This window comes from Nerophis lumbriciformis, linkage group LG20 (genome assembly GCF_033978685.3).
Source record: "Nerophis lumbriciformis linkage group LG20, RoL_Nlum_v2.1, whole genome shotgun sequence".
Taxonomy (NCBI): Eukaryota; Metazoa; Chordata; class Actinopteri; order Syngnathiformes; family Syngnathidae; genus Nerophis; species Nerophis lumbriciformis.
Genome location: NC_084567.2, coordinates 9,329,085 through 9,343,014, shown reverse-complemented (window position 1 = coordinate 9,343,014; position 13,930 = coordinate 9,329,085). Strand labels below are relative to the sequence as shown.

At 42.2% G+C, this 13,930-nt stretch overlaps 1 protein-coding gene across 3 annotated transcripts in view; it reads left to right on the top strand.

Moving 5' to 3' along the window:
• The window catches only part of LOC133619401 (zinc finger protein 462-like), a 39,812-nt gene that overhangs the window by 20,744 nt on the left and 5,138 nt on the right, over positions 1-13,930 (top strand). For all 3 annotated transcript variants that reach the window (XM_061980394.1, XM_061980395.1, XM_061980393.1), the window contains 4 exons: positions 3,585-3,698; positions 3,773-4,013; positions 11,685-11,827; positions 11,912-12,135. In XM_061980394.1, coding sequence (XP_061836378.1) covers positions 3,585-3,698; positions 3,773-4,013; positions 11,685-11,827; positions 11,912-12,135 — 722 coding nt within the window. The remainder of the gene's footprint in view (positions 1-3,584; positions 3,699-3,772; positions 4,014-11,684; positions 11,828-11,911; positions 12,136-13,930) is intronic.

The following is a 13,930-nucleotide window of genomic DNA, read 5'->3' as shown; positions in this document are numbered from 1 at the left end:
CACTGTCAGCTTTTGAGAAAATTTGTGGTTTTTAGGTGCGCCTTATAGTGCGGAAAATACGGTAAGCGTCAATATATACCTTGATGTTGCAGAAAAAAGACCATATATTTTTTTAACCGATTTCCGAACTCTAAATGGGTGAATTTTGACGAATTAAACGCCTTTCTATTATTCGCTCTCGGACGTTGTGACGTCACATCGGGAAGCAATCCGCCATTTTCTCACTTTCGTCTGTGTGTTGTCGGAGGGTGTATCAACACGAACAGGGGCGGATTCAAGTTGCACCAGTGGCCCAAAGATGCGAAAGTGGCAAGAAATTGGATGAAATTTGTTCAAAATACGAGGTTGTGGGGAAAGCCGACGAAATGGTCAGTCGTTTGTTCCGCACACTTTACCGACGAAAGCTATGCTACGACAGAGATGGCAAGAATGTGTGGATATCCTGCGACACTCAAAGCAGATGCTGACATCAACTCCAAAACTGGACAGATCAGCTTTCAGGAAAAGCGAGCGGATGAGGGTATGTCTACAGAATATATTAATTGATGAAAACTTTATTCATTACTCGCGGTTTTACGTAAATTATTATACATAAACTGTGTTTACCAATAATTTAGCTTAAAAACATTAATTTTTTTCAATCATTCGAGTACATTCGGGTAGTCTTGTGTAATGCAGTATTTTGTGTCTATTTAGATATGGTTAACCTGAGTGCTGAAATCGTGGAAAAATATATGTTCTTAGCGCGCCTGAAATGGGCTGTCTGCACTCTCAAAGTGCATGTTGTTGCCAAATGTATTTCATATGCTGTAAACCTAGTTCATGGTTGTTAGTTTCCTTTAATGCCAAACAAACACATACCAATCGTTGGTTAGAAGGCGATCGCCGAATTCGTCCTCGCTTTCTCCCGTGTCGCTTGGCTGTCGTGTCGTTTTCGTCGGTTTCGCTTGCATACGGTTCAAACCGATATGGCTCAATAGCTTCAGTTTCTTCGTCAATTTCGTTTTCGCTACCTGCCTCCACACTACAACCATCCGTTTCAATACATGCGTAATCTGTTGAATCGCTGAAATCCGAGTCTGAATCCGAGCTAATGTCGCTATACCTTGCTGTTTTATCCGCCATGTTTGTTTGTATTGGCATCACTGTGTGACGTCACAGGAAAATGGACGGGTGTATATAACGATGGTTAAAATCAGGCACTTTGAAGCTTTTTTTAGGGATATTGCGTGATGGGTAAATTTTTGAAAAAAACTTTGAAAAATAAAATAAGCCACTGGGAACTGATTTTTAATGGTTTTAACCCTTCTGAAATTGTGATAATGTTCCCCTTTAAAAGCTGATGAGTTGTCGAGCACAACCAATTTTTACCACAACGGTGTTCCAATGTTCAAATGCTAAAGATTGTACTCGCGTGCAAGATTCCTTTTTAAAATGGATGCACGCTCAGGGAGACACTCATTACATTTTTGCGTGAAATGGGTACGCGTCTTGCCAGAACACCGGCTCGAATTTAAAGAGCAAGCTGCAACAGACGCGTCGTCTATCCACAGTTCGAAGCGGCTTCCAAGATACTAATCCTCACCACCATGGTGGAAAATTAACTACGTTTCTTCTAGGTAGCATTGTCACTGGACGACAAGAGGAAAAAGAATAGCTAAGCATGCTGCACACACACATACCGAGCAGGACGACACAAGAAGCTAACCACTAAAGCTTTAATGTAAAATAGGGGTGATTGATTCAGATGTCGATACTATCGATACCTAGTATAGTATCAGTATATAAACAATACTCAAGGGATTCAATTTATATTTTTACTTTTTATTGTTCCTATTACAACATCTTTATTGTTGTTGGTTTTTGTTATTGTTTACAAACACAGGAAGTAAGTCTCTGGATAAAGGAAGGCTTTGAGGGCGAAACCCAAATTATTTGAATTGAAGACAATTGTTTTTGTTTGGTTATTGTGCAGTAGCCGCATTATTTTTAGAGATGTCCGATAATGGCTTTTTGGCCCATATCCGATATTCCGATATTGTCCAACTCTTAATTACCGATTCCAATATCAACCGATACCGATATATACAGTCGTGGAATTAACACATTATTATGCCTAATTTTGTTGTGACGCCCCGCTGGATGCATTAAACAATGTAACTTTACCATGAATTGATTAGCGTGGACCCCGATTAGTTGAAAAACTAATTCGGGTGTTACCATTTAGTGGTCAATTGTACGGAATATGTACTGTACAGTGCAATCTACTAATACAAGTTTCAATCAATCAATCAAAAACAAGGTTTTCCAAAATAAGATAACAACTTTAACTCCAGTTATGGAAAAAAGTGCCAACATGGCACTGCCATATTTATTATTGAAGTCACAAAGTGCATTTTTTTTTTTTAACATGCCTCAAAACAGCAGCTTGGAATTTGGTACATGCTCTCCCTGAGATAATCCTAATACCCATTACAACTATGGGAAATACTATACTTTGACTTTCACAAAGTGCATTATTATTATTTTTTTTTTTTAAACATGCCTAATAACAACAGCTACAAAAACAATGAAGGCACACCGCTTCAGTCCAGAGTATACTAGAGCATACTTGCCAACCTTGACACCTCCGAATTCGGGGGGCGGGGTTGAGGTGGGCGGGGGTGTATATTGTAGTGTCCCGGAAGAGTTAGTGCTGCAAGGGGTTTTGGGTATTTGTTCTGTTGTGTTTATGTTGTGTTACGGTGCGGATGTTCTCCCGAAATGTGTTTGTCATTCTTGTTTGGTGTGGGTTCACAGTGTCGCGCATATTTGTAACAGTGTTAAAGTTGTTTATACGGCCACCCTCAGTGTTACCTGTTTGGTTATTGATCAAATATGACTTTCATTCACTTGTGTGTGTGTGTAAAAGCCGCATATATTATGTGACTGGGCCGGCACGCTGTTTGTATGGAGAAAAAGCAGACGTGGCGACAGGTTGTAACGCTAAAGGCAGTGCCTTTAAGGCACGCCCCCAATATTGTTGTCCAGGTGGAAATCGGGAGAAATTCAGGAGAATGATTTCCCCGGGAAAATCGGGAGTGTTGGCAAGTATGCCCTACGTCCGTGTTTTACCGGATATGTACCGCTGCGTACAGCGGCGTTTTAAAAAGTCATTAATTTTACTTATTGAAACCGATACCGATCATTTCCGATATTACATTTTAAAGCATTTATCAGACAATAATATCGGCATGCCAATATTATCGGACATCTCTAATTATTTTGTTCAAAACTATTGTATGTACCGGTAGCATTCAATACCACATATTTAGTACATCATCTGATTTACAACAATAATAGCACATTTTAAATTTAATCTGATCAGCTTTATAAATATGCTATTGTGCTTGTTTTAGTTATTTGCTCTAAAACATTTTTAGTTCTATAATCTTTTGTCAAACTATTGGATCAGGACTCAATCGAAATCAAAGCCAAAAATGATTTTGGGCCATCCCGTTTATTTTTGCAGTGTCTTCTTTACAAGTACAACTATGATATTTAACTCTGTGTGTTCCTCGCTGCATGTTGGGCCGGGTGTCCAGATGTCATCATAGAGACTACTGACACCGACAACCAGGAGGAGAGTCCCAGCACCGAAAAGGATCGCCTACCTTCATGCGACCAATTCCCACCAAAAAATGAAGGGCGGACTAAAGGCAAGTCCGCCATAATGTTAATGTCACGCTGTTATTACATAATCTTAACCAATGCATGTGTATCTGTTCTACAGACTGGTACCAGGAGCCCCCGGAGGTGCAGCGCCAGCTGAGCCACTTCAGCCTGATGGCGCAAAACGGAGCCTCGACCGAAGCCAACATGCAGGCCACCAGGTTGAGCGACAGCGGCCCGTTTCACTGCGAGTACTGCGGCTTCATTTCCGAGGGCTTGGCCAGCCTGCGGCGACACTACATGAGTCGCCACGGCAGGAAGTTGTTCCGGTGCACGGACTGCGACTTCTTCACCGGCTTAAGGTCAGACATTGGTGTTTAGGTCTGATGGTGTCCAAAGCCATGTTCCTCTTACTCCTATGAGTGGGTACCGAATTTGGTACTTTTATAGGTAGCGTCCGAATTCCGTTGCTACTACCCGTAAAATCAAATGGTACCATGTTTGGATTTTACCTGTGACGTCATAGCACTGGTTTAAAGGCCTACTGAAATGCGATTTTCTTATTTAAACGGGGATAGCAGGTCCATTCTATGTGTCATACTTGATCATTTCGCGATATTGCCATATTTTTGCTGAAAGGAGTTAGTAGAGAACATCGACGATAAAGTTTGCAACTTTTGGTCTCTTATAAATAAGCCTTGCCTGTACCGGAAGTAGCAGACGAGTAGCGTGACGTCACAGGTTGTGGAGTTCCTCACATCTGCACATTGTTTACAATCATGGCCACCAGCAGCGAGAGCGATTCGGACCGAGAAAGCGACGATTCCCCCATTAATTTGAGCGAGGATGAAAGATTCGTGGATGAGAAAAGTGACTAGAGGGCAGTGGGAGCGATTCAGATAGGGAAGATGCTGTGAGAGGCGAGTGGGACCTGATATTCAGCTGGGAATGACTAAAACAGTAAATAAACACAAGACATATATATACTCTATTAGCCACAACACAACCAGGCTTATATTTAATATGCCACAAATTAATCCCGCATAACAAACACCTCCCCCCTCCCGTCCATATAACCCGCCAATACAACTCAAACACCTGCACAACACACTCAATCCCACAGCCCAAAGTACCGTTCACCTCCCCAAAGTTCATACAGCACATATATTTCCTCAAAGTCCCCAAAGTTACGTACGTGACGTGCACATGGCGGCACGCACGTACGGGCAAGCGATCAAATGTTTGGAAGCTGCATGCGTACTCACGGTACCGCGTCTGTGCATCCAACTCAAAGTCCTCCTGGTAAGAGTCTCTGTTGTCCCAGTTCTCCACAGGCCAATGGTAAAGCTTGACTGTCATCTTCCGGGAATGTAAACAATGAAACACCGGCTGTGTTTGTGTTGCTGCATCCGGCCGCAATACACCGCTATCCACCTACAGCTTTCTTCTTTGCTGTCTCCATTGTTCATTGAACAAATTGCAAAAGATTCACCAACACAGATGTCCAGAATACTGTGGAATTTTGCGATGAAAACAAGACGACTTAATAGCTGGCCACCATGCTGTCCCAAAATGTCCTCTACAACCCGTGACGTCACACGCAGGCATCATCATACCGAGACGTTTTCAGCAGGATATTTCGCGCGAAATTTAAAATTGCACTTTAGTAAGCTAACCCGGCCGTATTAGCATGTGTTGCAATGTTAAGATTTCATCATTGATATATAAACTATCAGACTGCGTGGTCGGTAGTAGTGGGTTTCAGTAGGCCTTTAAACCCTTTAATGTTGCATTTCTTTATGCCAACAAAGGAAGTATGCCTGATAGAAAACGCTCGAAAGTACAGTAAGGCTCCACTGCTTCAAAATGTGCTAGCTCAATGTACAGTACAGGCCAAAAGTTTGGACACACCTTCTCATTTCTATGCGTTTTTCTCTATTTTCATGACTATTTGCCTCGTAGATTGTCACTGAAGGCATCAAAACTATGACACCTGTGAAGTGAAAACCCTTTCAGGTGACTACCTTTTGAATCTCATGGAGAGAATGCCAAGATTGTGCAAAACAGTAATCAGAGCAAAGGGTGGCTATTTTGAAGAAACTAGAATATAAAACATGTTTTCAGTTATTTCACCTTTTTTTGTTAAGTACATAACTCCACATGTGTTCATTCATAGTTTTAATGCCTTCAGTGACAATCTACGATGTAAATAGTCATGAAAATAAAGAAAACCATTGAATTAGAAGGTGTGTCCAAACTTTTGGCCTGTATTTTACAATAAATTTGCCATTAGTGATTTTACATGGTGATTTAAAGGGGAACATTATCACCAGACCTATGTAAGCGTCAAAATATACCTTGATGTTGCAGAAAAAATACCTTTTTTTTTTTTACCGATTTCCGAACTCTAAATGAGTGAATTTTGGCGAATTAAACGCCTTTCTTTTATTCTCTCTCGGAGCGATGACGTCACAACGTGACGTCACATCGGGAAGCAATCCGCCATTTTCTCAAACACATTACAAACACCGCGTCAAATCAGCTCTGTTATTTTCCGTTTTTTTCGACTGTTTTCCGTACCTTGGAGACATCATGCCTCGTCGGTGTGTTGTCGGAGGGTGTAACAACACGAACAGGGACGGATTCAAGTTGCACCAGTGGCACAAAGATGCGAATGTGGCAAGAAATTGGACGTTTGTTCCGCACACTTTACCGACGAAAGCTATGCTACGACAGAGATGGCAAGAATGTGTGGATATCCTGCGACACTCAAAGCAGATGCATTTCCAACTGGACTGGACAGATCAGCTTTCAGGAAAAGAGAGCCGATGAGGGTATGTCTACAGAATATATTAATTGATGAAAATTGGGCTGTCTGCACTCTCAAAGTGCATGTTGTTGCCAAATGTATTTCATATGCTGTAAACCTAGTTCATAGTTGTTAGTTTCCTTTAATGCCAAACAAACACATACCAATCGTTGGTTAGAAAGCGATCGCCGAATTCGTCCTCGCTTTCTCCCGTGTCGCTGGCTGTCGTGTCGTTTTCGTCGGTTTCGCTTGCAAACGGTTCAAACCGATATGACTCAATAGCTTCAGTTTCTTCTTCAATTTCGTTTTCGCTACCTGCCTCCACACTACAACCATCCGTTTCAATACATGCGTAATCTGTTGAATCGCTTAAGCCGCTGAAATCCGAGTTTGAATCCGAGCTAATGTCGCTATAGCTTGCTGTTCTATGCGCCATGTTTGTTTGTGTTGGCATCACTATGTGACGTCACAGGAAAATGGACGGGTGTATATAACGATGGTTAAAATCAGGCACTTTGAAGCTTTTTTAGGGATATTGCGTGATGGGTAAAATTTTGAAAAAAACTTCGAAAAATAAAATAAGCCACTGGGAACTGATTTTTAATGGTTTTAACCCTTCTGAAATTGTGATAATGTTCCCCTTTAAACACCTCAAAATTTGGTCATGAAAACTGCAACTAAAACGCATATTGCAATCAAATAGCTGGCTACTTCCTGGCTAAGGCAACACACCGTAGCCCAGTGTCGTGTATAGAAAAGAGTATGGACAACTCGGTTTCAAGCGATCTCCTTAATGATTGGTCAGAAGGCAGTCACCTGACTACAGGGTACCATGTTACGCAGCTAGGCGACACTGCACTTCCTCATTATACATTTTTTTTAATTAAAGAGTTGTGTGGCATGGGGATCCGCCTCTCGCAAAAAAATGTGGGAACCAATTGCATACGCTTCCCCACAACCCAAAAAGAAGAAATGTATGGAAAGTGAAGGTTGGAGGTCCAATAACAGTTTCTTGTACATACACATGGGAAACATGGTATATCTAATTCTCAGTAATAGTCAATTAATACACTTTGCCTGACAAAATTGTATATTTTCTGCATGTGTCACCAATACTCCAATCCAAACTAATAAGTATTGCAGTAAAACATAGCATTTGTTCAGTATTCAAGTTAATATGGTGATACCGGTAATGAAATTAGGAAGCCATGACTCGCCATAGCAAAACAAAAAAATAATCACAAAAGTAAAAGCACAGGCATATATAGCACAGTGATTACAAACAATACATTGGAGGCAGACACCACAGTTGACATACTTAACGCAAAAGTCATAATTTCGCCGTAATTGTTGGTCCAAAGCTAATAAGGATTTTGGCAAAATAAGGGTAATACGTATATATTTGGTTGTGTATTTTCGCCAGGTGGGAGCATGTTAGAGAGCCGCTAGTCACTAAGCACTGCATTAATGCAGCGGAGGAGTGCATCAATTACGGCCGCAAAAATTCCCCAGAATTATACTTTGACAAAATAAAATCAATCAATCAATCAATCAATGTTTATTTATATAGCCCTAAATCACAAAAGTCTCAAAGGGCTGTACAAGCCACAACGACATCCTCGGTACAGAGCCCACATAAGGGACGTCGATGTGAATGACTATGAGAAACCGCATATGTGGGTAACCCCCCCTCTCTAGGGGAGACCGAAAGCAATGGATGTCGAGTGACATAATATTGTCAAAGAACAGCCCTTAGTGGATCTAACTTAGTAGTGAGAGTCCAGTCCATAGTGGGGCCAGCAGGAGACCAGCAGGAAACCATCCCGAGCGGAGACGGGTCAGCAGCACAGAGATGTCCCCAACCGGTGCACAGGCGAGCGGTCCACCCCGGGTCCCAACTCTGGACAGCCAGCGCTTCATCCATGGTCACCGGAACCGGAATAACCCGGCGAGGAGGCAGAGGAGAAAAGAAAAGAAACAGCAGATCAACTGGTCTAAAAACGGGGGTCTATTTAAAGGCTAGATTATACAAATGAGTTTTAAGATGGGACTTAAATGCTTCTACTGAGGTAGCATCTCTAACTGTTATCGGAAGGGCATTCCATAGTACTGGAGCCCGAATGGAAAACGCTCTGTAGCCCGCAGACTTTTTATGGGCTCTGGGAATCACTAATAAGCCGGAGTTCTTTGAACGCAGGTTTCTTGCCGGGACATATGGTACAATACAATCGGCAAGATAGGCTGGAGCTAGACCGTGTAGTATTTTATACGTAAGTAGTAAAACCTTAAAGTCGCATCTTAAGTGCACAGGAAGCCAGTGCAGGTGAGCCAGTATAGGCGTAATATGATCAAACTTTCTTGTTCTTGTCAAGAGTCTAGCAGCCGCATTTTGTACCAGCTGTAATCTTTTAATGCTAGACATAGGGAGACCCGAAAATAATGCGTTACAGTATGAGCTGTAGTATATTCATACTTGCCAACCCTCCCGGATTTTCCGGGAGACTCCCGAAATTCAGCGCCTCTCCCGAAAACCTCCCGGAAGAAATTTTCTCCCGAAAATCTCCCGGAATTCAGCCGGAGCTGGAGGCCACGCCCCCTCCAGCTCCATGCGGACCTGAGTCCAGTGTGCGCACACAAGGAGACGAAGCAGAAGAACGAGACCGTAGTCGAAGAGCGCAGGGGAGACACTTCTCCAGGGCCGATGTATGCTCGGGGCAACACCCTTCACCTTACCCGGCAGTGGGTCTCCACAGCGGACGACATTAGGGTGAATGATGAGTCCAGCGATTAGTTGCAAATCTTGCTTTATTGATTGCTGCCTCTCTTCTCTCGCCCACACACTCACTGACGCCACTCACCTCACATGCTGTCACCTATTAAAGGGCCACACACACACACATACTCTACTCTCATAACACACAGTACAGTTAGTAGAACAACTGTGTTTTCATTACTGTGTATTTGATAGGTGCCATTGCCCCGGAATTGTATTGCATTGTACTTTCAAGTACAACAATGAGTAGATGAGTGTTATGTGTGTGTATATATGTAAATAAATGAACACTGAAATTCAAGTATAAAATAAATAAATATATATATAGCTAGAATTCACTGAAAGTCAAGTATTTCATATATATATATATATATATATGAAATACTCCAGTTGGTGAATTCTAGCTGTAAATATACTCCTCCCCTCTTAACCACGCCCCCAACCACGCCCCCCAACCCCACCTCCCGAAATCGGAGGTCTCAAGGTTGGCAAGTATGAGTATATTTAGAACTATATTTAGACTTGTTATTTTGGTTTATTTAATCAGGAAAACTTAACGTCAGAGCGACTCAATTGCATGCTTCCGGGCACAGCTGCACCCGCCTGAGGTACCAAACAAGGCACCTCTCGTTTAGTTGCCCTTACTCTATACACGACTCTTCCCCTGGCATCTAACAGCATGGAATGGCAACTGCATGCAAAATCTACTACCGTACTTTTCGGACTATAAGTCGCAGTTTTTTTCATAGTTTGGCCGGGGGTGCGACTTATACTCAGGAGCGACTTATGTGTGAAATTATTAACACATTACCGTAAAATATCAAATAATATTATTTAGCTCATTCACGTAAGAGACTAGACGTATAAGATTTCATGGGATTTAGCGATTAGGAGTGACAGATTGTTTGGTAAACGTATAGCATGTTCTATATGTTATAGTTATTAGAATGACTCTTACCATAATATGTTACGTTAACATACCAGGCACGTTCTCAGTTGGTTATTTATGCCTCATATAACGTACACTTATTCAGCCTGTTGTTCACTATTCTTTATTTATTTTAAATTGCCTTTCAAATGTCTATTCTTGGTGTTGGCTTTTATCAAATAAATTTCCCCAAAAAGTGCGACTCATATTCTCGTGCGACTTATATATGTTTTTTTCCTTCTTTATTATGCATTTTCGGCCGGTGCGACTTATACTCCGGAGCGACTTATACTCCGAAAAATACGGTATGTAAAACTTGCAAATGAGACCCAGGAGTTTTAAGAAAACAAGATATAAGAAACTGGACAGCACAGTTGTCATAATTACCGTATTTTTCGGACTATAAGTCGCAGTTTTTTTCATACTTTGGCCGGGCTCCAGTGCGACTTATATGTTTTTTTTCTTCTTTATTATGCATTTTCGGCAGGTGCGACTTAAACTCAGGTGCGACTTATACTCCGAAAAATACAGTAGCTAACTTAAATGTTAAATAAAAAAATATATGTATTTTATCATAAAACTATTAACATATGAACACACACATAAAAGTAACAAAAATTGATACCATTGAGTACCAGAGCAGTGCAAATGTGAAAGGTACCCATCTTTAACTTCTCCTGCCCACTTAAAAAACATAAACGTCCCCCATTATCGGCTATTTTCGGAATATGCCCTGATACCATGTGCCCGGTGTCACTAAAACGCGCTGTTGCTTTTACGACCTTGCTGGCCAGGCGATTGATCTTGTTTAATTGGAAGCTGGCTCGCCCCCCATTACACGGCCGTTGGATTAGATCTAAAACTGGAAAAACGTAGGTTTTTGCTAAAAGGCTCTGCTCAAGCATTTCAAAGCTCATGGAGTCCTTTCTTGCTGTATGTCAACTCTCTTGACTTATGCCCAGATGCAGATGAGGAATAAGCTCCCTTTTATTTTTTTTTATTTTTTTTTTTCGCTTTTTCTCTCTCCTTTCAGCCTCTGTCTGTCTCTGGCCTCGTATGGGTGTGTGTGTGTGAATGTGTCTGTTTTTGTCGTCTTACTTGTTGTATGTTTGTGCCATATGTCCCTTGTTGGTTTGACCTGAGTGGGGTGGGAGGGTGGTTTGGGTTTTTTCTGTCTATATGAAAATGTCAATAAAAAGAGTTGGATTAAAAAACATAAAAGTCCGTAAGCACACATTAAAACATCTTACACTGATGTTTTTCCCACCGCTTTGATATAATTTGATGATTTATTTTTTTGAGGTCTATAAAAGAAGTTGAGTGCCCACGCTTAGCGTCATGTGTATGGAAAATAGACACGAGAGGGACAAGCGGTAGGAAATGGATGGATGGCTGGATGGAGTGCTGCCAGCATTGCTGCAGGGGATCAGCCTGTCAGAAGGAAGCTTCTCCTAATGCTTTAGATATAAGTACATTTGCTTGACAATTTAAGGACGACTTTTCGCCTCTCTGTGTCCTAATAGGAAAACCCTGAAGATGCACATGGAGATGGATCATTCCACCGTCCAAAAAGAACCTCCTTCCCACGACAGTGTCCGCTGCCCATTCTGCCTCTACCAGACCAAGAGCAAGAACAACATGATCGACCACGTCCTGTTGCATCGTGGTACGTGACCTTCCGCACCCGTTTACAACATCTCTCGGATCCCTGCTCTTCATTTTTTGAAAATGTATCTTGCACTTTCCGCAGAGGAACGCGTCGTCCCCATGGAGGTGCGGCGCCCGAGGCTTTCGCGCTACCTCCATGGCGTCGTCTTTCGCTGTCACAAGTGCACGTACACGAGCGCCACCGGCGAAAACCTGCGCTCGCACGTGGCCAAGCACGACAACGTCAAGCCCTACAGGTGTCGCCTGTGTTACTTCGACTGCTCGAAGCTGAGCAACTTGGAGGCCCACCTGTGCAGTAAGCATCAAGTGAGTAGTGTGGGGTCCGGGTACTTTGGATTTGTTAGTTTTATTTTCATCATGTTCAAATATCAGATCACTTTTTGCATACATTTTTTAATTGTATGGCGTATATTGTATTGACCCGAATATAAGATGACCCTTTTTCTTTGTGTCAAAGACGTGCACCTCCCAACCTATTTACAAAGTTCCTATTATTCAATTAAAAATGAGTAAAATAAACACTACTTCAATGACCCACTAATCAACGTTCCCTCTAAGGTGCGCGCCTGTGCAATTGCACACTGCTCAAGCGTCCTCTGCGCACGGCAAATCTATGCCGTGCGCATGTAAAGCGACTTTGGGTACCGTATTTTCCGCACCATAAGGCGCCCTGGGTTAAAAGCCGCGCCTTCAATGAACAGCATATTTCAAAACTTTGTCCACCTATAAGCCGCCCGGTGTTGTAAGCCGCATCTAACTGCGCTAAAGGAATGTCAAAAAAACAGTCAGATAGGTCAGTCAAACTTTAATAATATATTAAAAACCAGCGTTCTAACAACTCTGTTCACTCCCAAAATGTACGCAAATGTGCAATCACAAACATACGTATATCAACATGGACAGAGCTGCGTGAAAAAAGCCACCCGGCCTCTTCGCGTAAACTTAAACTTACCTTAACCACTCGCTCATCTTTTCTTCATCCATCCCTTCGAGTTAGCTTTTATGATGACGCCGGCTGGAAAGGTCTCTTTTGGCAAGGTCTTCCTTTTGAATATCACCATGGGTGGAAGTTTCTGGCCATTAGCATGGCAAGCTAGAACCACAGTGAAGGATGACTTCTCATTCCCTGTGGTGCGAATATTCACCGTACGTGCTCCCGTTCCACAGTGCGGTTCACAGGAATATCAGTTGCTGTGAAATAGTAATCCGTGTGCGGATGGAGAGATTGCGTCTTTTCATGAACCGGATCCCTGACGCTTAGTAGGAGCCATTTTGTGGTCTTTACAGATGTAAACACACAAAGGAAATGAAACGTACGGTGATATCCGCGCGCTTTTTCTTCTTCTACGCGGGCGGGTGGTTGCTTACAGTAGAAGAAGAAGCGCTTCCTGTTCTATGGGGGCGGGTGCTTACCTTGGCGGTTGCTTGCGTAGAAGAAGAAGCGCTTCCTGTTCTACCGGGAAAAAAGATGGCGGCTGTTTACCGAAGTTGCGAGACCGAAACTTTATGAAAATGAATCTTAATATTTATCCATATATAAAGCGCACCGGGTTAAAAGCCGCACTGTCAGCTTTTGAGTAAATTTGTGGTTTTTAGGTGCGGCTAATAGTGCGGAAAATACGGTACTTAGAAAAGCGCTATATAAATCCCAGGTATTATTATTATTATTATTATTATGCCACGCACAAAATCAAATTAAAAAAATAAGCGCATAACAATTTTCGACACGCAGACACGACAGAAAACAGTTTTCGTCATCATTGTTCAAATATTGTAACATCTGTCGAGACGCTTTGAGGACATGAATTCCATCCATCACTTTATTGAACAAAATGTTTTATTGTCGGCCATAAATACATCACCAAAACATTATGATATCTAGCAAAACTGGTCATTTTCTGCAGTACAAACCAGACCAAAAGCAACTTTGTTATATCAACAGCAGCCGCTCGCTCTTTCTCACTTGCGCCAACACATGCACATATGGCACTGAGCCAGTGATGCGTTTACAGCCACACAAAAAGTCGGACAACTCCAACACCACACAAAAAGTGTCATTCCAGGTCGTTACACTATGATTTACCAATTAAATGTGTGCTTA